The sequence below is a fragment of the Neophocaena asiaeorientalis genome, unplaced genomic scaffold (assembly GCF_003031525.2).
Source record: "Neophocaena asiaeorientalis asiaeorientalis breed wild unplaced genomic scaffold, Neophocaena_asiaeorientalis_V1.1 scaffold427, whole genome shotgun sequence".
Classification (NCBI taxonomy): Eukaryota; Metazoa; Chordata; class Mammalia; order Artiodactyla; family Phocoenidae; genus Neophocaena; species Neophocaena asiaeorientalis.
The window spans coordinates 2001986-2028234 of NW_020172280.1; the positions used below are offsets into that span (position 1 = coordinate 2001986).

Consider the following 26249-nt stretch of genomic DNA (forward strand, 5'->3'; position numbering starts at 1 on the left):
TATCCTGAACCTGCCCTTTCACCCGTTCCTATTCCAGGTGGCAGAGTCCTCCCCAGATGCTCACCCAACATTTAATGGCCCATCAAGAAAAAGCATGAGTCCAGCAAAATAAACAAGTCCTCTCTTAGCAGGTAAATTTAGACACATTTTGTTCAGTAATATTTCACTCCGACTGGCACAGAGAAAAAAAAAAAAGCAAGGCCTTTATTTAAACCTATTTAGCAAGACAAAGTCTCAGAAAGCAGATTCAGATTTCAGAAGATTTAGAAAGTCAGCTTAGATTTCAACAGGTACTGTCTCAACAAAAGCGGAATCCGAGTTGTCAACGTAAGGAAGTTGTTTGCCATTCCAGAAATAGACCTTAGAAAGTAACTAGCTTGGTGCTAAGTAGAGAGGAGCAGGGCAAGCTTGGTTACACCCTGCTTACTGAAGCACCCACCCACCCTGACTCAACCGCTTTACAAGCTGGGAGCTATTTTCAAACAACGCTTTCAAAATGCTGTTCAGAACAAGTTCCTATTGTATAAGCACAGGGGACTATATTCAATACCCTGTGATCAGCCATAACGGAAAGGAATACGAAAAAGAATGTATATGTATGTATAACTGAATCATTTTGCTGTACAGAAATTAACACATTGTAAATCACCTATATACTTCAATAAAATAAAAATTTTTTTAAATGCTATTCAGAGTTGAACTCTGTAGTTCTGTGTAATCAGAAAATGCCATTCCACAACACAGTGACTCCAGGTATCTTAAATAAATTTTGCTGGGAAAACAATTACACTTTGAGTACCAAAGTGAGAACCCTATTATCAGTTTAGTAGATCATGTCCCAAAAAAGCCCTCTGGGCAGGCCTGGCAGACTGTCCACAATGTCAGGAATGTTCAGGCGGAGTGGACCGGGGTCCCGCAGTGTTTGTGCCATAAGTCGATGGCCTTGCTCACAATCGCATCCGAGCTGTCCTGGGGGATCTGTGAACAAGCAAACCAGTCTCTGAAATGTGTTTCCGACTTCAGTATCTCCCTCATTTTCACTCTGGTACAAATCTCATTTCCACTGGAGTTTTCAGCATTTTTCAGAAAGCAATCGCACAGGAGGCTAGTGCCAGGATCTGTTTCACGTGCCACCTGAGGCCGCAGCAAGGAGCAGTCGTGTCATACCACCTAGGGTCGAATCCTGCACTGCCCACTACTTGCGGACTCTTGGGCAGGTTATCTGAGCTCCCTGGGTTCAGATCCCCGTCTCTAAAATGAGGCAAATGATAGCCGCAATTCACAGGGCTCTTTACCGGGTTACATGACATAATTCACAAAAAATACTCAGCAGTGGCCCTGGCACTGTGAGCCACTAATTATTACAACGATGACGGTTCTTTGATCCAACGTACCTTCACTTAGTACTTATTTACTGGGCCACTGTTCAACTGTTAACATTGACTGATTAAAATATATAGACTTGGGGTCCAGTGAAATTCACTCACACCTAAGTCTCTGTACTTCCACCTCTTCTCGCCTGGTTAAGGGGATTCTAAGATACAAAGACGGGGAAAAACAGATTCATTCTGACCCTTTTCAACATGCTCTCAGTTTACATTTCAGCACATTAACAAATCCAACTGGGACTCTACCAGAGATAGCAACAGAAGTGAAAGGACTTACAAAATCCCTCAGAACATCAGGTTCCCTTTTCCAGCAACAAAGATCAGTCACCCTAAAGTAAAGATCTCACCTCTTCCTTTTCTTGACAAACCTCCTAGGGGTCACATCAGGGGATGAGACTCCAGTCCCGGGCGCATACACTCATGGAGACTTGCTGCTCAGACCACTGACCCCAAAGGACTGCACTACCATCCACAGAGCAACGTGAAACTTCCAGGGGAAAATCGTTTCTTATGATGTAAAAGTATACTATGTCTCTGAAATAATCTAATGCAATAGAAACATCTGGCTTGCTAAACTGACTTCCCTTCTAGATTCAAAATTAAAACAAAACAAAGTACACTTACATTTTCCAGAAACTTTGTTATCTTCTCTGCACCGTTCAGTGCCATTACTTTTATTTTAAAGGTTAAGAGAATTTCCACAGCTACAAAAACTAGTATCTTACAGGATCCACTTATAACTTTATCCCAAACCCTGCAAAATAAAGATATAATCAAATTACGAGTCTGAAGTTTATGTTTATCTAAACAGCTCAAATTTCAAAATTAAATCAAATTACATTTTCTTTTAAGTACCGTTGTCCCTCAGTATCCCCAGGGAATTGGTTCCAGGACTCACTTGCTGTGGCTACCAAGATCCGTGGAGGCTCAAGTCCCTTGTGTGAAATGAGGTAGTACAGTCAGCCTTCTATATCTGCAGATTCCACATCCAAGGATTCAACCAACCACAAATTATAAACACAGCACAGGATCAGCTGAATCCACAGATGCACATCTGCGGATACAGAGGGCTGAGTTCATGAGCTTCAGAGAAGAGCTATGAAGAAATCATCATCAAGGAAAACAACACAGATCAGCCATTTGAAATCTATTTCAGACACAATCAGCAGTGGAAGGAAAAAAGGAACCATGGCTAGAAAGTATCAATATTTGCTCTGCTAGGAATTGACCAGTATGCCAATTCCCTAATGTTTCAAAACTGACATTTTCGGGCAGGAAAGTCCTAAACCAAAGCTTAGATTTTACTAACATTTTGTAATGTTAATATAATCATTACATGGTAAGGAACAACAAAAGCAGCAGATGAAATGATAAATTCAATTTCATTTTCCAGCGGTTTAAATTCATTAAGGAGCCAGTTACTGAATATACTCTAAAATAACTATTCTGATAACTCCTATAAACTCTTACAGTTGATATTATTCTATACATGCCAAATGCATTGTCTTGTAATGTCCTCTGTACATTTACCTTTCTCCTCAACTGCAAAGCTGTGGATAGGGTGATCCAGGATACCGAAATACCCGTAACGCATCTGAAGTTGATGAAGAGCTGAGTTTGAGTCTCAAGTCTCTCACTGCCTTCAGCTACTTTAGAAATACACGTTTCCTCTAGGACCTGCTCCATTTCTGGAAAAGCCCACATGTACTCCTAGAGACTATTTCACATGGGAATACTGAACAGCATCGAACACATTGAGGGCCTTCAATTTCTCTAACCGTATGTTGTAACATTTTTAATATTTATATTAATATATTTCTAATGTTTCTAACTTTATATATAATAAGCAGAATCGTGTGTTGTTACGTTAGCTGCTGGAGAAGTCAGCATCAAATTATTGTATTGTTCTAAAGCAAATTCATATTCCAAGATGATCACGTTAAAAAAAAAAAAAAAAAACACAGGATTTTTCTGCCTCTGAGCCTGCAGTCCGTATTTGAAAGAAATACTTGCCTCTGTAAGCTGGATTCAGGCAAGCAGCCGGCGAAGCATCTCTTGAACCAGAGATCATAGGGCAGTTTGGACACTGCAGAGCTCGTCTTCAGATGACGCAGCAGTCGGCTATCTTCCAGGTTCAAGTATTGCTCAAAAGCCTTTGGCTAATGATTAAACGGGAAGAGATTACTCAGTTCCTGTGACATAATGTTACCGGATCTTACAGCCTGTGATGAAAAAGTGTACATGCTGAACGCAGGAAATGCTAGAAGACAAAGCTTCAGGCTCATTTAAGTCACTGGTGAGACAGCAGTTTCCCAGGTCAGAACTAACCAGAGGAACCAAGCGTCCAGGACTAAGGGGTTTCCTGGGACAGTCCCAGGCTAAAAGGAACCGTTAGTCATCCTAGTTAGTCCCAATTGTGCTAGCCAGATTCGACAACCTAAGACAAAAGCCCAAACCAAAATTCAGTTGCTCTGGGGAGCTAAGAAAGGCCCGCGTTCTGACTGCTCTAGGGCAGCAGGTTTATGTTCAGGGAAAGGACAAGGGTTAAGACCAAAGAAACAGAGTGGGACTAAAGCGGGGACAGGGAACTAGGAAGAATGGAGATGAAAAGGCCCAGCAGTCACTGATGCCACGTACGCTGACCCACGTGGAGCACACTCTGCACTTGGCAGCTACAACAGGGGTAGCTCTGTCCCCAGCAAGATGTACACAAGAATTCCGGAGAGGTACAGGAATAACACAGGGGGACAATGCTCCAGGGTTCCGTCTGGCAGCCTCTCCCATGTAAGGTTACACAACAGCCGACACTAGAAGACTGGGATGGGAGCTAACGAAGCTGGCTCCCAGACGGGTCTGCTGTATTTACAGGGTTCTCTGGCAAAGCACGGATCCTAAAGTCAAACCCTCAAGTCTGTACTCTCTATCCAGAAGGGCACGACCAGATCCCATATCACCTGGCCAAATGCAATTTTTTTTTTTAACTAAATATCTGCACCACTGTACTTCTGCCGAAGAGGCAATTCATAACCTTTACGATGTCCACCGTAGCCAGACACTGCTACATATATAGGGAAGGGAGTAAAAAGCAAGATAGCTTTATCACAGTGTGTTATAGTTAGCTCTTTGCAGCTCTCTCAACCAGGCTGGAAGCTCCTTGAAGGCAGAGATGCTATGATGGGAAAAAGCACATCCAGGTGGAAATCCTAACCCATATACTTAAGAAGCCAGAAAGAGTTTCCCAGGACAGCTGACGTTTGAGCTGGCCCACGAAGAAGGGATGGGACTTGGCCAGGCAAAGAGGGCCACGCATTGATATCTGGTCCAGCTTAAAGGATAAATATCCCTAAATAAAGAGAGCTTCTAAAAAAGGAAAATGCCAAAACCTCTATAGGAAAAAAATGCACATGGCTCTAACCCATATGAAAAGATGCTCAACCTGGCTATAATAAAAGAAATGCAACCTGAAACTATAGTAAGGTATCCTTTCTCACCGATCATGCTGGCAAGAACACATACCAGGTTGGCGAGGCTATAGGGAAACTGGTGTTCTCATCTGTTGATCACGAGTATGCAAAAGGGTATGAGCTCTACAAAGAGGAATTTGAAAAAAACCTAGCTGAGTAACATATGCCTTTACCCCTTGATCTAGGTCCATTCATTTCTAGGAAATCTATCCCCCATATATACTGGCAAATATACAAAAAGATACATGCACAAAGCTATTCACCTGTTATAACAGCAAGAGAATGGAAACATCTCAATTAGCCAACAATAGAGGATGGGTTGAATAAACTAGGATGGAGTGGTATGCAGCTGTGAAAAGGAATAAGGAACGTCTCTATATACTGCTCATGGCATAATCCCCAGCATATATTAGGTTAAAAAAAATAATAAAGCAGGGAAGAAAAACGTGTATCAGATACTACTGCTAAGTCTAAGAGGGTGAATATAAATACATACCACGTGTGCTGTTTTTTCTTTTTAGTGGAAGATGACATTTATACTGCCTGAAATTTTTAGGACACAGCAAATGGTAGAAATGGTAGATGTGATGATTTTATTTATATTTTACTGTAAAACATTTAGGTTATTTCCAACATTTCCATGACTCTCATATACTTACTTTTAAGGAAATAAAGCATACCTCAACAGAAGGCAAAACCTGGTAAGAGATTTAACCACCTTGAGAGGAATTTATATTAAACTTAAGAAGAGGCTGCTAATAGTGTTTATTAAAAGAAAAAACCCTCTCTTTAGGACAGCTTTTAAAAATTATATCAATGGCAAGGAAAGAAAACTCACTCACTTTAATGACTAAACACAGTTAAGACTGAGATGGCTTAAAGGCAGTCTGATCTGAAGCGAACAACAGAGACCTTCCATGTCACACCACTGAAGCTGGCCTCTACTCTCCTTGGTAATCGCAGGCCTCATCAAAGAGAATTTCCAAAAGCTTGTATGGAGAGGAAAGCTGTGATGTAATACTATAAATCAGAACACTACAACATAAAGGCATCATCACCAGAAATATTCTTTTCTTTGGATGTCAAAAGCCCGTCACTGTCTATCATGTGCACATTTCCCCAGGATTATGCAACAACCTATGCTCTGTGATAACAAGTTTGGCAAAACCACAAAAATCTGAAAAGATGACAGACAAGATTATAGAAACTAACAAAAAGCTAGGCAGAAGAGATCTAGTATACAACAATAAAAAATTTTAAGCTGGACTAAACAAGGTTTAACTAAAGACAAGTTTTTTTAAAACTTGACTTTAAAAGTTTAAGTCACACACACACAAAAAGTTTAAGTCACTTGATGGCTAAATCAAATAGCAACACAAAGGAAATTTAGCTTTTCTTATACATTCTGAACCTTAAAAAAAATTTGCAACTATAAAAAAAAACTGTGCTAGGCACTATAATGTACATGTGAAAATAAACCCCCTTTTCTGAAGATGGGGAAATTAAGGTTCAGGGGACATAGGGACATTAAGTATCTTGCCCATTCTAAAATGCATTTCTTTAACAAAAAAAAAAGCTCAAGGCATTTTTGAAAAAGAACAATAAGAGGGAAATTTCCCTACCAGCTATGAAAATATGCTAGGAAGTTAAGGTAAGTCATATGGTACTGGCCAGGAAACAGACAAGTACCTTGATAGAAAAAAAAAAAGGAGTCCAGAAAGAGATAAATATATATATAAACCTAGTACATGATAAAGAGGGCATTACAAATCTGTGAAGAAAAGAATGAAGTGACCAACAGCGTAAGTGGTAGTTCTACTGCTTATTAACTGTGTGGCCTTGGACAAGTTACTTAACTGCTCTGTGCTTCAGTTTCCTCATCTGTATAAACAGATGTGTTAAGATGAAATAATTCATCAGCAAAGCAAATTTAATCTTGGTTGGCATGAATCATGTTCTCAAACTGTTGACCAGTGTGAGGAGGAAGAGGGCGGTGGGGTGCTGGCTGAAGCTGTGCTGCAGTTATAACCACAAAAGAAACAGTCACGTCTGCGTCTGATGCCAGTTGCAAAGGTAAGTCCTTCACCAATTAAAGAACTAAATTTTAAAATATTCAAATATTTTTAAAAGTTAGAAGCTTTTTAAAAACTTGTTTTTAAATCTCGGGATTAGAAAGGGCTTTCTAACTGCGATACAAAACAGCAGAAGAAATACTGATAAATCCAATGGTATCAAACCTTTACATCTTTACACAACAGGGAGAAATATTTTCAGAGAAAATATTTAACTTACTTAACAAAGGACAAATATCCAGCATATAGCAATAATTCTTACCAAAAAAAAAAAAAAAGGAAAGACGGAAACAAAACAAAAAGGTAGACAAATATGATGCCAATAAACATACCCAAAGCTGCTTAACTTCACTCAAAAATGAGGCAATGGAAATTAAAATGGGCTACGATTTCACTATCAGATTGGAAAAATGTTAAGAGAGTGATACTATCAAGTACTGGCAATGGGGTGGAAAACAGGAAATCTCAAACTGTTGGGGGAAGCAAAACTGGTACAACTTCTGGGTAAGTAACCTGGTAGTTAACAAATTTAAGTATGTCTCTTGCAATTGAGCATCTGTTGTATAGGTAACCCACCCTAGAGACACACACACACGTATACACATGGGAACACATCACGTACACAGAGTGGGACTGTCAGCATGGAGCCTTTACATTAAATTAGGGCAAATTCTTAACAGAAAATACTATGAGAACTTTTTAAAGTGGTTCTAAATGAGCGACTCTCAATCCTAGCCTCATTTCAGAATCACTTGGAGTTTTAAAAAAGAAGAATTCTGGGGCCTCACCCCCCTGAAGATTCTGATTTCATTGGTTTGATCATTTTTAAGAGCTCACAGGTGGTACTAATAGGAAGTCAGGACTGAAAACTACCTATGTGTATTGACATGGAAAAGCTCCCAGACATTAATTTTTAAAAAGAATTGTAGGGCCGTATAAACAGTATAATACTTACATTTAAAAAAATTATATATATATATGTTATATACGTACACACACACACGTGTTCATGGGAATGCACTCGCAACCCCATCCATTCCAATGCACATAAAATAGTCTAGACAAATACACACCAAGCTGATGACAACGCCCACGTCTTAGAAAGTGGGGGAGGGGAGGCGCTGGTGCAGGTCTGTGACAACACTGGATTCATTTGGATTACTTAATACTTCGAGAATGTATGTTACTTATGTTATTAAAAATAATGAATTTTTAAACAAACTATCAAAATGCTACTGCATTTACTCCAATAAGAAAAGCGAATCACAGTATGATTTGCACCTTTTGATTTAATTAGGCAGCTAACATTTCCATATGCTCCAATGCCGTGCTTTTATTTATTGAAATTAAGTGAATTAAATTTCAAAATTCTAAAATCAAATTTTACTTAAGGCAAGTACATAAAAAACACTCCTGTTCAGTGCCCTGGGAAACGGAGGGCCGAAGAGTCTCGCCGACCACCCTAACGGACACAGCAGGGATGGATCTCCAGGGCTCGGCTGACCTGTGCCCCGCACCTGACCCTGCGTCCTGTACACGGTTACTGCTTTCAACAGAATGTCCAAGTGAAACAATTCAATGACTTAAAAGACTCGTTTTTATAAAATGAGGAAAAACACTGGGCAAAGAGAATGGCAAAGGACCCCTGGCTTGTGCTGATGACACAAGCGCTGGTCTCCAGTTTCCCAAGTCAGAGTGTACAGACCACCAGCTGTCTTCCTCACAGAGTCCCGACTCTAATGTGAGATCACAGTGTGCCCGGCTAAAACGAACCGACCACATTTCCCAGGCTCCACTGAAAACTGGGGCGGCCTGGTGACACAGTCCTGCCCGCCAATAGTCATGCAGAAGGCAAGTCTGTTTAAGGGGGACAGGCTGGCCTGGCTTGTCACTTCTCCTCCTTTACTTTCGTCTTTGCTTTTCCCTTCCTGCCTAGAACAGGGACGTCATGGCTGTCACTCCAGCATCTGTCATGGGATCACGAGAGGAAGGATCACACCTAAGGTGGCTAGTACAGGAGGACACGAGCCTGGGTCCCTGGCCATACAATGGCTCTGGCACCAGCCCTGGGCTGCCTCGCCTCCAGACTTCTGCTTACGTGAGAGAAGACAAAGCCTCTGTTACTTGGGCTTCCCATTCTACACAGCCAAACTTAAACCTTAGTACAGACGGATAATTCTAGCTAAAGTCAGGGGATTCTGGATCAAGATAAGGAATACCATAGAGTGGGGGGTGGGCCAGCTACAGCCTGCAGAGGCCAAATCCGGCCACAATCATGCTTTTACGTATTTTGTGTGACAACAGCAGAGCTGTGTGCTTGCAACAGAGACATACACACCCAGCCCCCCAAGCTGGAAACATTTACCATCTGGCCTTTTACAGAAGGTATCTGCTGATTCCCACCACAGAGGGTCCACGCATAATGGTAGCAGCACCGGGAGGTAAAGGCCATTTCCTGAGGGCCCCCATTACCATTGCTCACGCCCACCCCAAAATAGCCATAACAGCATCCCTCACCAGCTGGGGTAGAAAATCCCGGTACTTGTTATTCAGTTGGTTCACAAAGCATCGGGTGAGCCAGTAACAGTCAATGCTATCTTCCACCATCTCTTCCATGGCTTTAGCAATGGCAAGAAATACTTCATCTTCTGGCTCCTGCAAGATTAATAATAACTCTCAAGAGGGAGGTAGAAGAGAGAAATACAGAATTCTTTAATAATAATGAAGCCTTGCTCCCTAGATTCTGAAGGACCTGCAATAAATCAAAGTGGGACCGAAAGCGCACAGTCCCTCACTAAAAAGATGACCAAGGGGAGATGAGGATGAGTAATCAGAGGAATCTGAGTCGGCGCTGCTTCTGAACACTCAGCTTTCAAGCTGAACATTCAGAGATTTTTCAGCTTCTAACATTTAGGTCAAAGAGTCAACACAAACCCTAAGCAAGGGCTGACTCTACACCCCAGAGTATTCTCTGCGCTGGAGGAGAATTCCTTTCAAACAGAAGTGATAAACAGCAAACAATTGGAGACCTCGGTCAATAATTTGCAAACATTAAATGACCCCAAAAGGACTAAATAAGCATTTTATTTCAAAGCATTCATACATAGCTTTACATTTTTGTTCTATCTTTAAGCACCTAAAAAGCTAAAAATGACCCTAGAATCGGAATTTTAGGACTCAGAAGAATGGCATTTCTCAAACCCTGTGTCAATACTCAGAGCATGAAAGCAAACCCTCAAGTAAGTTTCGAAAGAAGTCTCATAAAAACTGGAATCCACTTGAAAAATCTGTTTTCTAACACCATATCTTACACCAAAAGCTTTACATTTTTCATCTAGGATTTAACAGCTGAAGGGTTTTAAACATTGAAAAGAAACTAAAAGGCTTCCTTCTACTCCCCTAAGAAGTCCCAAGTTAAAACCAAAATACCTATTTTAACAGAAGTATTGCATTTTAGGCCTCCTATCCACTTATGAACATTCTACAAAATGTCAAGAACAGCAGAAAGTCTCCTTTCGTGGACTCCCACCCGGCCCTGGCGCTGTGCTGGGTGCTCCTGAACCTGGCATCTCAACATTGCTCCCAGTTACTCTGAGACACAGCCAAGAGGACCAGCGCCCTCCAGCTGAAGTCAGCTTCTACGTGCCCAGCCCTGTGCCAAGCACTGTCACACAAGTCTCATTAAAAGATAAGGAAAATACAGCTTCTAGGGCTTGGTGACCAAGGAGGCTTGAGCCCAGAACAAAACTTGGACAGCACGTCAGCCTGAGGCCATGGTACAGGTGCCTGGACCTCGAGCCTGGAAAGCTGAACAGGGATGAGGTGGAAACGATAACCTACCACCTAGATCTCTTGAGCTAATGGATAATCTAACCTAACTTCATATACAGTTTAGGAACTTGTGTAGTACTAACAGCTAACTGCATTCTGCCGATGGGAAATAAAATGTAAAGTTTGAGGATTCCAACTATTTTCAGGAATGTTCTCTCTTGATAAACTTCATCAGAGTGGACGACCTAAGATTTGCCCATGGGACCCAAAGCAGCCTCAAAAAGAAAGAACAAGTCGAAGTCCGAACTGCTGTGCTAGCACCCTGCAGTCTTCAACAGCCACCAAAACAATTACAGAACAGCAGTTTGCAGGCAAATCCCTCTTCCGAACTCACTCTGTTTTAGCCAAAAGTTAAGATGCTTAGAGTGAACTGCAAGTTGTATTAAAATAGCCAAAGCCCAAGAGCTATAGTCATTACTTTGCCTGCCCTCCTCCACTCCCCCTCTCTTCCCTTTATAAACAATAAGCAGTCCAAGAAACTAGAGTGAGCGGTTTGTCAAAGGGGAAATCTATAAAGCAGGCTGGAGCCTGTGGGCCTGAGGCCAAGGAGGGGTCAGGGCCAAGGAGGCAGCCAGTGACTACAAGGCCTGTGTGGCCTGCAGGCCAGGGCCAGAGAGGTGGCCGGCCGTGTTGGTCACAGACAGAGGAACGAGCAAAGAAATAAATACAAATAAGAAGAGGCTTCCATCAGCCTCACTGTCACTGCCAGAGAAGGAAGTTGCAAATATAAAAAGGGTGAGGGCTAAAATGAACTTGTGATATTAGAAAGGAATTGGCACTTCTGACATTAACTCAGGGTCTTCAATATAGAAATAAATAGATATATAAACATATAGGTGTGTGTAGATTTCCTAGCTGTCTGCTGAGAGGGCCTAGAGGCAATGACACACCAGGGACAATGAATATACCTAGCACCCTGTTCTTGGTTTCTAGCTATAATACTCCAAAAAAAAAGAAAAGCCTGATTCCAAGCCTGGGGTAGGGAAAGTACAAAATGAGCCTGGAATATCTTTTTGTGCCAGAAAGTAAGAAAGTGCTCAAAATGATGGGAACTTGTCAAAAAGACACAGAAGTCACAGGGCTTCCCTGGTGGCACAGTGGTTGAGAGTTCGCCTGCCGATGCAGGGGACACAGGTTCGTGCCCCGGTCCGGGAAGATCCCACGTGCTGTGGAGTGGCTGGGCCCGTGAGCCATGGCTGCTGGGCCTCCGTGTCCGGAGCCTGTGCTCCGCAACGGGAGAGGCCACAACAGTGGGAGGCCCGCGTACCACAAAATAATTAAAAATATAAAAGACACAGAAGTCAGCTTGAAGGGGCTCCTGCTGGCTAAATATGGGACAATTTTAACATCAAAATAATGGCAGTAATGAATTATAGGCCATTGAATAAAAGAGGAATCTATAAATTCATACTGATATACATAAATGAGGGAGAAGGGAAAACTCTTCCTTACAGAAAAGTCAACGAATAAATTCAGAAGGAACGAAGGAGTTAGAAGATCACCATTTGGCAATCAGCACAGTAAAAATTGTTTCAGGCCAGAGTCAGTGGATTGATAATTACACAGTCTCAAAGTACCTCCCCACAAGTTACTTATTAATTACAAAGGGAAAACGGCAACCTTACCTTGAAAAAACCTGGCAGACACCACCTTAACCAAGTGATCAAAGTTAGCAGTAAGAGCACTAAGTATCGTATTTCTGCGGAATTCCTGCCAGAAACGCATAACTAGATTTTAATCATGAGGAAACATACAAACCCAAACTGAGAAATGTTCTCCTGGCCGGTACTCTTCACAACTGTCAAGGTCACGAAAGACAGAGGAAGACTGAGGGACTGTTCCAGATTAAAGGCAACTAAGACATGGTAAACATAATGCATGATCCCAGATTGGATGCTGGACCAGAAAAAGAACATCGGTGGGACAGTCAGCAAAATTTCAATAACACCTATAGATTATAGTATTGTATCACTGCTAATTCTCTGGTTTTGATAAGTAACCAGAGTATAATTAAGATGTCACATTTGAGGATGCTAGGTGAAGGTATATGGGAACACTTAACTCTTTATGCAACTTTTTTCTGCTATCTTAAAATGAAGAATTAAAACAGAAAAAAAAAAATTTAATCGTCAACAAATGGTAAAACTAGTAGTTGAAAGTTTGATAAGTTCTGAACCATAACTTTTATTGTTTAGATAAAGGGCATTACTGGGACAATTGGTCAGACGGGAATGGAGTCTGAAGATTAGATGTTAATACTATATCAATGTCATTTCCTTGGTGTTGATGACAGAACTATGGTCACCTAGGGGAGTGTTCTCATCTTTAGCAAGTATACACTGCAGGAATCTGAAGGAATGGGATGCCGCGTCTACGTCTTATTCTCAACTGGTTTGGAAGAAAAATATGTATACATATATAGGAAAAATGAGAAAGCAAACATAGTAAAATGTTAATGACTAGGGAACCGAGATAGAGGGTATGTGGGATTTCTTGATAGTATTCTTGCAACTTTTCTATAACTTTTAAATTACTTCAAAACAAAATTTTAAAACATTAGGGAGATTGGGTCAAAACGTACAGGGCTATGAATGTCTGGGAAAGATGTGTTGCTTTTATTCTACAAAGAGCCATGGAAAGTTTCTAAGGTGAAACATAATGCAAACAAAGGCTGGCAGACGGAGCAGGTCTAAAGCTGAACCAAGGGTCACACAAAAGCACCACTGACCAGTGCAAAGGAGGGGCTTCGAGGCAACTTCCCAGACTCTAGCCGATGCATGTAGAGATAGACTTCAACCTGAGGTGTGGCATCACTGATAAAGCGAATGACTTCCAGGGCGTGAAGGACATCAGAGTACTGCTCCTTGCGATACATCATCACCTGGGCATGGGACTCATGGTGTGGAGGCAAGATGCCTATAGAGACCCGGGGCGGGGGGGAAAAAAAAAAAAAAGAGGGCAAAATACTGAGGCACCAATCCAAATTCCTCTTCTATGAAAGAGAATCCTGTGCAAAGCTGCCTACCACAATTAGACTAGAACTCACACAAATATTTAGTTACCGTAGAGATTAGCTTTTAGAAATTCACACTATAAATCAAATTTTAAATACTATCAATATTCGAATGGCAATTATATCATTGATATTAAAGAGAAATGAAACATCATAAAGGCTTTGAATAAATGTGCCACATAAATTCAAGATAAATCACACCAATTACAATAATGATTTAATTCAAGTTTATGGCTGTCAGCCTTGGGCCACCCTTAGCTGCTAAAGGCCTATCTCCAGTTGCTGTGCTTGGCCCCTAATATGGAATTGTTCCCATCCCCCAACCTCCACAATTCATATGTTGAAGCCCTAACCCCCAATGTGACTATATTTGGCAACAGGGCCTTTAGGAGGTAATTAAGGTTAAAAGAAGTCATAAGGTGGGGCCCTAATCCAACAGGGCTAGTGCCCTTGTAAGAAAAGGAAGAGCCACCAGAGCTGGTGTGGTTTCTCTCTCTGCCGTGTGAGGACACAGCAAACCAGGAGGTGATGCTTCACCAGGAACAAAATCAGCCAGCACCTTGACCTTGGACTTCCCAGCCTCCAGAACTGTGAGGATATAAATTATTATTTAAGCCACCCAGTCTGTGGTATTTTGTTAAGGGAGCTGTAGCTGACAACACAGCCCCCTTCATCTTAGAACCACCACCAAGTGGTCAAGTCCTTTTCTTCCCCAACAACTAAAACTTGCTCAAAGTCCTAAAGTCTCTTTAGAAGGAAAAAAAAAATCTCTAATTTTCACTACCAAAGTGACCTTATATTACATTTCAATGCCATTTTACGCTCATTAATATATTTAAACATGATGTCTTCTCATTAGACTTTGGGGCAAGAACCACATTTTTTTAAATACAAACAAATGGCATGGAGAAAACACACTGGAAAGAGCACTGGATGGGCCTTCAGTCAACTAGTCCCAGAGGTGTTAACACCAAGATGCTCACAAATGTCTCTCCGGGGACTTGTCTCCTTATCTTCCAAAGGCAGGAAATAGGATGGGTAAGCATTTCACCAAATGTTCTCTGCAGAACATGAGCCCCAAGGGTCTTCATGAGAAAAAGGGTACCAGAGTCAAACAGATTTGGGAAGTGGTGACAATGAAATTAAGGCTTTAAGTTTTGCTATAAAGAAAAACATCTTGCTTTATTTACCCCAGCCTCATTAAACTTCATGAAACTGTACCGTAGCCCAAGCTCCAGAGTCAAAGTTCCTGAGTCTGAAGTCTAGCTCTACAGTTAACCGGCAGGGTGACCCTCAGCAACTTACTTGATCTTCCTGTGCCTTAGCTTCTCCATCTGAAGAATGGGAAGAATAATACCCATCTCACACAACTCTAATGCTGACTCAACAAAGTAACATACATAAAACACTAAAAGTACATGGCACATACTAAGCTAGTGTAAGTGTTATTAGCTAGTACACTTGACTATGGATCTCTCTTTGGTGCAAACTACCACAGATCCAGTATTCTAAAGAACATTCTGGGAAACGTAACTTGGATGAGCTCAGAAGACTAACATGGTGGGAGGTTAATGTTGGAAACAAACTCCCAATATAGTGTGGCAGCTCTAAATCTCGAGTGCCTTTTTAATTAATTAATTAATTTTTGGCTGCCTTGGGTCTTCATTGCTGTGCATGGGCTTTCTCTAGTTGTGGTGAGCAGGGTCTACTCTTCATTGTGGTGGGCGGGCTTCTCATTGCAGTGGCTTCTCGTTGCAGAGCACAGGCTCTAGGCACGCGGGCTTCAGTAGCTGTGGCACACGGGCTCAGCAGTTGTGGCGCACGGGCTTAGTTGCGCTGAAGCCTGTGGGATCTTCCCAGAGCAGGGCTCGAACCCGTGTCCCCTGCATTGGCAGGCGGATTCTTAACCACTGCGCCACCAAGAAAGTCCCTCGAGTGCCTTTAACGGCTAGAACAAGGGAGACTCACCTGATAAAGCAAGCCACGAAAAAGAGGTGATGAACAGCCTGACAGCCCTTGGCACTCAGCTGCAAAGTACAACTGTCCATCTCATACTAACCCACTGGCATTATCAGTTAATAAGACACACAGTCTTTCTCAGCAGATATAAATATGATCGACATTCCCACCTAAAAGGCACCCCTGGAAGGCATTTACTTTGATGGGCACTGGAAACACTAATATTTTTAAAATACTCAGGGAAAAACTGAGGTCGTTTTCACACATTCTCTATAATTTAACCGCATGGTGACCTATTAGAAAAGTAAGTGTACAAAGGCTGGCAAGAGGCACAACGAAAAAGGCAAAATGCACAGTGCTTTCTAGCACGGCTTGCATTCCCTCGCTGGCCCCACCTTACATAATCAGATTCGGGACTCCAGATTTTTCAGGTCCTGAAAATATAGTACATCTTGGAAAGAAGACAAGGTCTATAAATCTAGCCTAACTTCAAATGGGCTCTACAAACCTGAGCTCAAATCCTAGCTCTGCCACTCACAGGCTATAAGGCCTCAGGCAAGTTATTTCGCTTCAGTCCTTTTTCCCCATCGGTAAAATTGCAATATTGATACCTGCCTCACAAGGGAATTCTAGGATTATCCTAACTTTTGTTTATTTTTTAAAGAAAGAAAAGGAGAGTAGTAATGGATGGGTATTTTCTACATCAGCAGGCTCAGCAGTAATAGAAAAAAAAAATCCTTAGCTCAAAAGGCATACTGCCAGTCACTTGGGGCACTTAATACACGTTTTCTTCCACAGAAACTGAGCGAGACTGTTTTTCCTTCTCCTTCAGCCACTCTTCACTGTAAGTTATTCATTTGCGCTTCTAGGAAGTAAAAACTCTTCAATTCTTTTTTGATTCTGACAGCACTCCTTAGGAAGTTATACCTCTACAGCTGGGAGTCACAGACTAACAAATCAACAGCTAAACCCTAGGAGTTAATTTAGCTCAATACCCTCATTTTACAGATGAAAGAAAAAAAGGAAAAAAAAAAAAAAAAAAAAGAGGCCTACTGGCATCTTCTGGAAGGTTACTAAGCTGACAGTAAAGCCCAGACCAGTTCGCCTTTCTCCCGGCCCAACGCTCTTCCCACACCTTGTCTCAGGAAGGTGCGCCACTGTCTCTTCTAATGTCACCTGACACTCAAGAGTGACACGCAGTGGACCGCCTCTGAAGGTCACCTCCTTCCAGGCTTCCAAAGTGAGTGGTGATTCAGGCTCCCGAGGTTAGACCCAGTACCCAGTAAAAGGCCTAAAGAAATCCTTTTTCTGACTGATAAGATGCCAGTGATCCCATCATTCAACATTTTTGAAGATAAAGCTTCCAACTCTTGGAAATCATACCTAGAAGCACCTTCCAGACCAATGCACGGTACATGGATGGGAGCGGGAACCTCTGACTAAAAGTACAAAGTTTCTCAATATCTAGAGGAAGAAAAAGAAGAAAAACGCAAAACGATTAGATGCTTTTCATGCTGATCACAATAGGTAAAGATGCATTTCATGTCTGAAAACCAAAAGTATAGTAAGACATCTCTTCAGAGGCAGGCTGCTATACAATCAGCAAATCTAGGAAAGGTAACACTAGACTGACTTCCAGCCCAGGTGTTCCCACTAGCTATGTATTTTTTTTCCCAACTAGCTATTTAAAAACAATTAGTGTTTCACGGTGTAGGAGATGCATTTTGCATATATTACTACATTCACTATAATATAAGCAGTAGTTACTATTTATAGAACTTATTTCATTTATCCACATCGCAAGCTTGTTGGGTAGTTATTGTTTCAAAGATGCAGAAACTGAAGCTCAGAGCAGTTTGCGACTTTAAGTTTACATCGCCGGTGAGTGGCACAGTCAGCCTGCAAATCCCCACATTCACCAGTAAGCCACATTCAACCATCTTGGGCCTCAATTTCCCTACTTGTCAAGTGAGGATTATAATACTTACAACACAGACTGCCTAGTGAGGATCAAAGATCAGGTGGGAAATGTTTCTGAAATTTTAAAACACTATGCATTTAAACTACTGTTTTTAACTATGGCTCGGTTTATTCTACTTTAATTAGCAATAGAACAGACCTTATTATGACTGGCTTAGAATAAAAATGTCAATATATAATGCAGTTTCAGTATCCATAAAAGAAAATCATGGCAAGAGTTGCTGCAAATTTACCCAGAAGCTATGAGGACACCTCTGAAAATTGAGAAAAGAAAGTACATGGATCTAATAAGAGAAAAAAATATTACTGACTTCTAAAGAGGCCTTTCAAAAAGGTCTGGCTCTGACTCAGTGAAATATAAACTTGAAAAATCCTTAACTTCTCCCAAAATATACCATTCTACTGCCATCCGATCACTAAAAAAATACAGCAGGTAACCAATACCTCTGGACATCTTTAAAGGTAACATTTAATTTCAGAAGATCTGGGAATGACTGAGAACCAATAAGGTAAATTTAACTTATAAAACTCACCCAGACAGTCATCTTTTAGGAGAATTTCTAATGATTTCTTTTCTTCAACTCCACGAAACCCCACTTTTTCATAATATACTGAACGGAAGTTTCTCTGGGAGTCCTCAGTCATGTTTCATTCTTGGAGAGACAGAATAGGGAGCAGAAAAAAGTGAGCCTAAAAACAAATGAAGAATTGATGAAAAACTGAATGATTTTCTCCAACTTTTCCATGAATCTGATACACTATGATAAATGGCCTGCCCTTGCATAGAACTCAGTATTAAACCTTCCCTTTTACACACCCTAACATCACCTCACCTTTGCACCTTGGCCAAAAACCAAGATACAAAACAAAAGTCCTCTGAGCTGCTGTAACAGATGGCACAAGGTTCATGCCTTAGCACTCCTATTAGGAGAGAACCTAGCACAATGGTATATTCTGCAGCCGTTACACACGTTCAAAGAAAAAAGTTACTGAAATAGGAAGACAAAAATGTCATGCAAAAGGGATTACCAAATATACATGATGACTGTTTTAAAATTTTTTTTAAAATTAAGAGTATTCCGAAATGTTAACAATGGTTATCTTTAGGCAGGATTCCAGATGATTTTAATTTTCTTTCTTTGGCTTAGCTGTCTTTTCTAAAATGGGCATTTTGTAAAACAAAAAACTAAGTTATAAAAAGAGTAAAAAAAAAAACAACCCACAAACCCAAGTTCCTCACTTAATTTTCCTTTAAACACAATTCTATCCTATGTAATTGTCAATTCAAAATCCACAACAGATTAAGCATTAAATTATAAACCAGAAGAGGGGCAGGAATGTAGCTGGTTGACAAGTGATATCACAGAGTTGGAGACAAAATAATGACTTAGAATCTGGCATCAGAACTCAAAAAGTTCGCTGGTCTCTCTGGTTCTTTCACAATAACCTTCAGTAGGACTGAAGGCAAGTCATCAGGAAAAGTCAAATTAGGTCTGTGTTTTAAGAACAGAATGGATGTAATGCATTTTCCAAAAAATATACCACTGCCTGCCCCAAACGCTTAAAGCATCGGTGCAGAGTATAACCCTCAGGTTTTATAAATTCCGAGATGTCCCCAGGGGCTAGGGGAGGGTTGAGTTCTAGACAGCCAAGGTGTTCCTTATTGACAAGATCCTCACTGAGACGATTCGGGCACAGGAAAGAACAGAATTCGTTTAGGTTGAGGAATTCTACAGGGTACTGAGCTCTTAGGACCAAACGTTTTTTAAAAGCAGGATTTCAAAGCATTAAAACACTAAATAAGGTGGGATTTATTTAAAAGCAGCATCCAAACAGCTGCAAGGCGATTCGCTGGCTGCCGTCTAAGGACACCATCCTCTGACTGCAATTCAACAGCAAACGCGTCCTCCTGGAGGAAATAAAGTAAGTTTCCTTGCTGTCCAGCAGCGCCCACCTGACGGGAAAAGTAAACACACCCTGATCCAAGACCCCAGGTGCCACTCTCCCTATTATGCTTCACCTCTAGTAGTGGAAACCACACCCGGGTTCAGACTAAGTGCTCCGGCGAGGCAGCGGAAACCTGACCCGGTGCGCTGACCTGCCGACCACCCAGGGCCCGCCGGGCGGAGGGAGACGGCTGAACACCCGCGCCCAGGAGATAATACCCAGCAGCCGCGGCGTCCGCCGGACGTGACGTTACTCCGTTCCACGGGGCGGTGCCGAGAGCGCGCGTGCGCCGAGAGCCTGCGCGGAAGCTCCACCCCCTCCCCCCCGCGCCACGCCGTGGGGTTGCAGACTCTGCGACCCAGACACGTGAAGTAACGGGATGCAAGTCAATCTAGCATCTCAAGCTCCCCGCCCATTTCCCGCACCCGTCTCCCTGCTCCCCCTACTCATTCCTGGTCTGGAGAATCTCGCGACTACCTTACTCCCGCTGTCCCGGGCGGTGAGTGCCCGTGATGCTCTCCCCAACCCTACCCTGGAGGTGATCGCAGACCCCAGGATGGTGCTCCTTAATCTGTCTGCGGTGGCAGACCCCTGCTTTGTTTTTATTTCCTTTTTCCTGGTATGTGGAAATACGTGACCAACCAAATGAGAAGTGTAAAGCAACTTATTAAGAATTTGCTGTACGAGAGAGTCAGCCCCACTATCACTTCTATTTGGGCAGAAACTCAAAGGCAGGCAGAGGAGGGGAAAGGTTGATAGTGGAAAAAAAGGGAAGGCTTCAGGTGTGCCCTCGTGGGAGGCTGTTGGCATGGGGAAGCTGCAGGTAGAAGAAAAGCCGGGTGTCATATGTGATCCGTTAGCCACATCTGGCTTTCTCTGGCTGGTCCTAAGTTGAAAAGCAGGGATACAAATTAGGGAAGCTGTAAGTTACTAATCAAGTCCAGGCCAGTTGCTACAGTAGTTATTGTTCCACTTCCTGGGTGGTTTCTACAGCTAGCAGTCAGGCTGGCTTCCTAGGCTGGTTTTTGTGGATAAGGGGTTGTTTTCCTAGGCAGGTTGTGGGTCCATTCTATTTTCATATATGGTCGACCACTGTCTGTATATTCAGCCTCTCAGTTAAAACACTATAAATTCTTTGAAAACTGAAGTTTAAAAACAAGATATACAAGCCCCAAGTTTTTAGACTCAGCAGACAAAATTACTCTTTAAAATAGCTATTAAAGTTTATAAACACTTTCTCTGCTTACCTTGTCACAGACCAGCACTGGTCTCAGGGACGGCCCTCCAAGCAGCACCAGATGAGTGGGTTTTTAAACCACTTGGGTTTGCGAGGAACTGTTACCGAGCCAGGTTTGTTTTGTCCAATGCATAGCAAGCCAAACGCTGAGACACCGAGGTTTGCAGCAAAGAGAGGGAGAACCATCTCAAATCGGCTTCCCTGAAAGAGGCTTGGGATACTTATGGGCTAAAAAAGCAGCAGGAAGATCAGAGTCATGGGAAAGGTGATTGGGAAAAGGTGTGGGAAGGTCATTCTACGCAGGTGTAACTAAGCTACAGGCCTTTGCACGTTCAAAAGATCACCAAGCAGAAACTCACGCATGCCCAGTTGGAGGGTCAGTGGTCCCATCTAGTCTTAACCAGCTCAGTTCAAACTAGACACAGCTGATTCCAAGTTCCTGCAAAACAACTTGGGCAAACATCTTACTGTTACCGAACGCGAGTCCCTGTGCCCAACGCACAGGGAGCCCAGCAATACAGAAATGTCAGAGTTTGAAGCAGAGAAAGGTTTATTGCAGGGCCATGCAAGGAGACAGGTGGTTTAAAAAACCCCTTTACAGGAAAGGTGAGGGAGGGCTGTGGTTAGTTGTTGAAAACTTCTTGGTGTCCGATCCTTTGTTCTTGCAGCTGCCCACGTAGACCAGGTCACGGTCAGGTCACTATGTTCCTGTAAACCTCCATCAAAACAAATGTTATTCTCTGTTCTACGACTTTATATCTAAAGGTGTAATACTCCTAAAGGTAACAAATCCCGTAAGCAAAGTAACATCACTACCCCTCATTTTACTTGGTCAAAGTCCTAAGGCTCAACTTTCAGTCCTCTGAGGCCCAGGTCCTAAGAAGAGGGGGTCGCTGTGTGGACCGGGTACCCTCGCTAGGTGCATTCATCCAGCACCCGGGTGTGGGTCCTCTGGCCTTCACCCAGACTCGGCTGAACTGGCAGGTCTCAGCTGGAAGCACCTTCAGGGCCGGGTCCCCAGACTCAGCCCCGCCATCATCACTGAGGGAGCCAGGCACCCAGCACCCAGCCAGCCCTCAGGCTCCTCAGGCCCCCCAAACAGAGTTGGGTCCCACAGACTGTGACCCAGGGTGACCGCCACCACCAGGGCCACTGCGATGCTGACCGTTGGCAGAGCGAGACCACGGACAGTCACGCACTAAGGCCTTGCCCTTGCACTGATGGCTGTGCACCCGCCCCATCCCCGTTACTTTATAGCTTAGGCCACGGGCCACCTGGAGGACATGCAGCCTTAAAACGACCTTGATGAGTAAAGGCAGGTGAAATGGATTTGACCCATGGTCTCAGTACCACCTAAAGAAGTCAGTTCAGTGATGGGAGCAGCTTCCCTAAGAGCCCAAATGTGTACAGAGCAGACCACACAGGGGCGAAGCTCTAGAGAGACTCTTAGAAATCAACAACACCAAAGTCAGTCCAGTTACGGTGTCAGTAGGTTTGTGGTGCAACGGCTACACGGAACTTTAAAAAAGAAGTGCGTGATGGTTGAAGGCAAACACCTGTGCTTCTCTCCCCGACCCCGCAAACACCATCTTTAGCTCTTCAGCACTGGGGTTCTAAGCCTTCCTTAGGCAGTGTTTCTTTACATTAGCAAGTAGAGTTTTTCAAGGTTTAGCTTTCAAGAATTCCATTTACTTCATCTAAACTTTGGACCGGTCACTAAGTTTTACAATCTTCTTTTTCTTACCTTTAAAGTAGAATAGTGGTGATGATCTCACAGAGGTATTGGAAGGATGAAGTGAGAAAATGTGTAAAGTTCTTGGCAATGCCTGGCACCTGACACAGTGAGGTTATATGTGAATTGGCTCCTATTAGCTAAATGGTGACAGAACATGGTTGCCTTTAACTGTCATTCACTGTGCTTTTTGATGAGCTGACACACAATATTTGGAAGCTTCTATGGGAAATAAGTCTCTTGGAGACGATTCTTAACACTGCAGCCAGAGTGACCGTTTAAAAATGTCCTTCCTCTGCTCAAACTCCTGCAATGGCTCCCCATTTCACCCAGAGTAAAAACCAGTGTCTGCATCGTCTAACCCCTTTTACCTTATCAAATACCAGCGTCCTTCTCATGTCTGTCCTCTACGCTTGAAATGCTGTTTCCCCAGAGAACCACGTGGCCTATTCCCTCACCTCGATTTTGAACGAATGTTCCCTCCAAAGTCCTATTCCAAGCACCCTACCTAAAACGGCAAACCTGAATCTCAACCTTCCCATACTCACCTTCACTTTTCCTTTCTTCCACAGCACTTATCGTAATCTTAGCAGGCAATAAAATTTTGTGAAACTGAATGGAAATAAGAATTTTAAACGTCACAGGTGCCCCTTGTTTGAATGTGTATCCCTTGCTACCTTCACCCCTTAACGCCCTGTAACCTGACTACCCTCTGGTGGTTAATTATTCTCACTAAAATTATGGGAATAACTGCCCTGCTAGTCAACTCACTTTCAAGATTGAAAGGGACTCAAAGGTCAGCCCGTTCCAGTCAATGTGATGGGGCTGAGAGCTAGATTTCAGGGTATGAAAGCAGCACAAAGTGTTTAGGAACGGCATCACATCTTTTTAAATTCACCTGTGGTAGCACAGCAATTATCAAATACCAGCAACCTCCACCGCCCGCCCCTCTTTTTTTAAGAGATAAGGCAATGGAGACCCAGTGAGGTTATAGCTCTAAGGCAACTGTCTTCATTTTGAGCAGCAAGCAAAATTAACATAGTAAAAAAAAATCCATTAAAGCGTGATTGGGGGAATATATAAATTCAGGTGACTGACATATAAAATCATGCCTCCAAAACATCTGAAGAGGGACAAATCCCGGAGGCTCATTTTCTCCTTCATTTCAGTCATTTGGTGGAGAACTTGTTCAGCAGGTCTGAGTTGGCTAATCACAGGCAGACACCAGCTGCAGGCCCGCAGAGCTCCCCTTTCTGACCAGGGAGCTTCCCTTAGTGTCATAGCAGATCTGTGCTTCACCCAACCCCATCACTGTAAATATGTGAAAAATTAAGGGGAAAGGGCTCCCCTTGATTGTGATGTTTGGCTGCAGTGCATGGACCCTCTATGCCCTGCCTAAGCTGTGGAATAGAATCGAAGGATTGCATACGCTCCACTATTTTCTACTTGTAAATTTTCCCTCTAATAAAGCCTACTTTATACTTGCATCGTTTGGCACTAGTGGTGTGTTTTCATGACCCTTTTTCGGGATACATGATTGTATACAGAGCTGTCCTGTTACAGGGAGGAAATATTACTTTACCTGTCAAAACTGGTAGGATATGTATTATGTGGATGTGATTATAGCCTTCCAATACTGTCCTGGTATATGGAAACCTCTGGTCAGAGGTCAGAGGTTGCCTCGTGCACATGGGGTCATTTAGCTAATAATGAATCCATTAGCCACTGGTAATTATTTGACCTTTGCCCTGTTTTATATTTTGCATGAATCTTTGGCCCTTTTAGTGTCAAGATGGCAGGTAAAGTCATCAAAGTTAAAATGAAAACTCCATTTCAGTTTCAGTGAAACTAGAAAAAAAAAATAAAGTAGCTGAAGAATTTCCAGAAGCAGTAGAGAGCAAGCAGGGCACATGTAGGAGAAAGTAGAGAGAGACCCCAAAGCTGCAGGCCTCAGAGCCAGCAAAACACATCTCCCAAAGGCATTCTTATCAGGAACAGATGTTAGAATTCGCCAAATGCTTTTTCTGCATGGAGATAATCACGTGGTTTTTCTTAAGTACTTTGTTAATATGGTGAATTACACGGATTGATTTTCAAAGGTAAACAGATTGTGCATTCCTGGGATAAACATCACTTGATCATGATGTATTACCGTTTTTATATATTGTTGGATTTGATTTACTAGAACTTTGTTTATAAATTTTGCATCTATTTTCATGAGGGATGATGTTCTTTTTCTTGTAAAGTCTTTATTTGGTTTTACTGTCAGGCTAATGCTGACCTCATAGAACAAGTTGGGAAGTATTCCTTCTTCCACTTCTATTTTTTGGAAGAGTTTGTGTACAACTGGTGTTTGTTCTTCCTTGAATGTTTGGTAGGATACACTAAGGAAACCATCCGGGCATAGAGATTTTTTTGTGAGAAGGTTTTAAGCTCTGTATGCAATGTCTTTAAAAGATAGAGGGCTATGCAGGACATCTATTTCTTCTTGATTAAGCTTTGGTAGTTTAGGTCTTTCTAGAAATTTCTCCATTTCATTTAAGTTTTAAAATTTATTGCCGTAAAGTTTTCCATAACGTATCTTTATTATCCTTTTAGTGGCTGTGGGATTTGCAGTTCCATGTCCTATAGTGAGATCACCTACCTCTCTCACTCAATGATCTTGGTAATTTGTATCTTCTCTCTTTTTTTCCTGATCAGTCTGGCAGGAGGTTTATCAATTTAGTTGATCTTCTCAAAGAACCAGTTTTAGGTTTTATTGATTTTTCTCTATTATTTTTCCATTTTCTACTTCATTGATTTCCATTCTGATTTTTATTCTTACCTTTCTTCTGTTTTCTGTAGTTTAATTTGCTCTTTTTTTCTAGATTCTTAAGGTGGAAAGTGCTTGGAGACTTTTTTTTTTAATAATATATGCATTTATTACTATAATTTCTCCCTGAGTATTACTTTAACAGCATCCCACAAATTTAAATAACTCAGTTCATAATCCTTCCTAATTCCCTTTGATTTCTTCATTGAACCATGGATTATTTAGAAGTAGGTTATTTAGTTTCCAAAGATTTGAGGAATTTTCCAGAGATCCTCCTATTTCTGATTCTTAATTTAATTCCATTGTGGTCAGATAATATACTTGTTATGACTTGAATTCTTTTAAAACTATAGGGAATTATTTAATGGTTTACCTCAGTAAACGTTCGATATACTCTTACTATGTATCTTGCTGTTGTTGGGTGGAGAATCTTATGCGTATCCATTTTTTCCCTCTGCTTGGCTTATTTCATTTAGCATAATGTCCTCTAGGTTCATCCATGTTGTCACAAATAGCAGGATGAGTTGGCATCCTTGTCTTGTTCCTGATCTTAGAGGAAAAGCTTTCAGCTTTTCATTGTTGAGTATGATGTTAGCTATGAGTTTGTCTTGTACAGCCTTTACTATGTTGAGGTATATTCCTTATATACCAAATTTATTGAGAGTTTTTTAAATCATGAAATGATGTTGGATTTTATCAAATGTCATTTCTGTATCTATTGAGATGATTGCGATCTTTATGCTTTATTCTGTTAAAGTAGTATACCCATTTGTTGATTTGTGTATTTTTTTTTTTTTTTTTTTTTTTTTTGGGA

The 26249-nt window shown here is 41.9% G+C and overlaps 1 protein-coding gene across 9 annotated transcripts; it reads right to left on the reverse strand.

Annotated features, from left to right (window-relative positions):
• Positions 1-182: 182 nt before the first annotated feature.
• Positions 183-19878, reverse strand: TBC1D7 (TBC1 domain family member 7). 9 transcript variants are annotated; one of them, XM_024764314.1, is made up of 8 exons: positions 19728-19878; positions 18241-18360; positions 17111-17191; positions 13484-13671; positions 9442-9579; positions 3402-3547; positions 2013-2142; positions 183-978 (listed from the first exon to the last, which is right to left on the reverse strand). In XM_024764314.1, exons 2-8 carry the CDS (start codon positions 18350-18352, stop codon positions 892-894), a joined length of 882 nt encoding a protein of 293 aa, XP_024620082.1. In that variant the 5' UTR covers positions 18353-18360; positions 19728-19878; the 3' UTR covers positions 183-891. The 9 variants fall into 9 exon arrangements, 5 of the variants coding, with proteins under 5 accessions (XP_024620082.1, XP_024620065.1, XP_024620074.1 ...); XM_024764297.1 differs by having other exon boundaries at positions 18241-18397; XM_024764306.1 differs by having other exon boundaries at positions 18241-18397; positions 19806-19865.
• Positions 19879-26249: the final 6371 nt, after the last annotated feature.

What these genes read in the sequence shown, in the direction of transcription:
- TBC1D7 (XM_024764314.1), bottom strand. Translation starts at nt 18,352, where the DNA reads ATGACTGAGGACTCCCAGAGAAACTTCCGTTCAGTATATTATGAAAAA. An exon ending in GAAGCCCCTCCTTTGCACTG is followed by an intron (nt 9,580 to 13,483) that starts GTCAGTGGTGCT and finishes TTAATCTTGCAG; the next exon opens with GAGCCAGAAGATGAAGTATT. An exon ending in GGGATTTTCTACCCCAGCTG is followed by an intron (nt 3,548 to 9,441) that starts GTGAGGGATGCT and finishes TTTAATCATTAG; the next exon opens with CCAAAGGCTTTTGAGCAATA.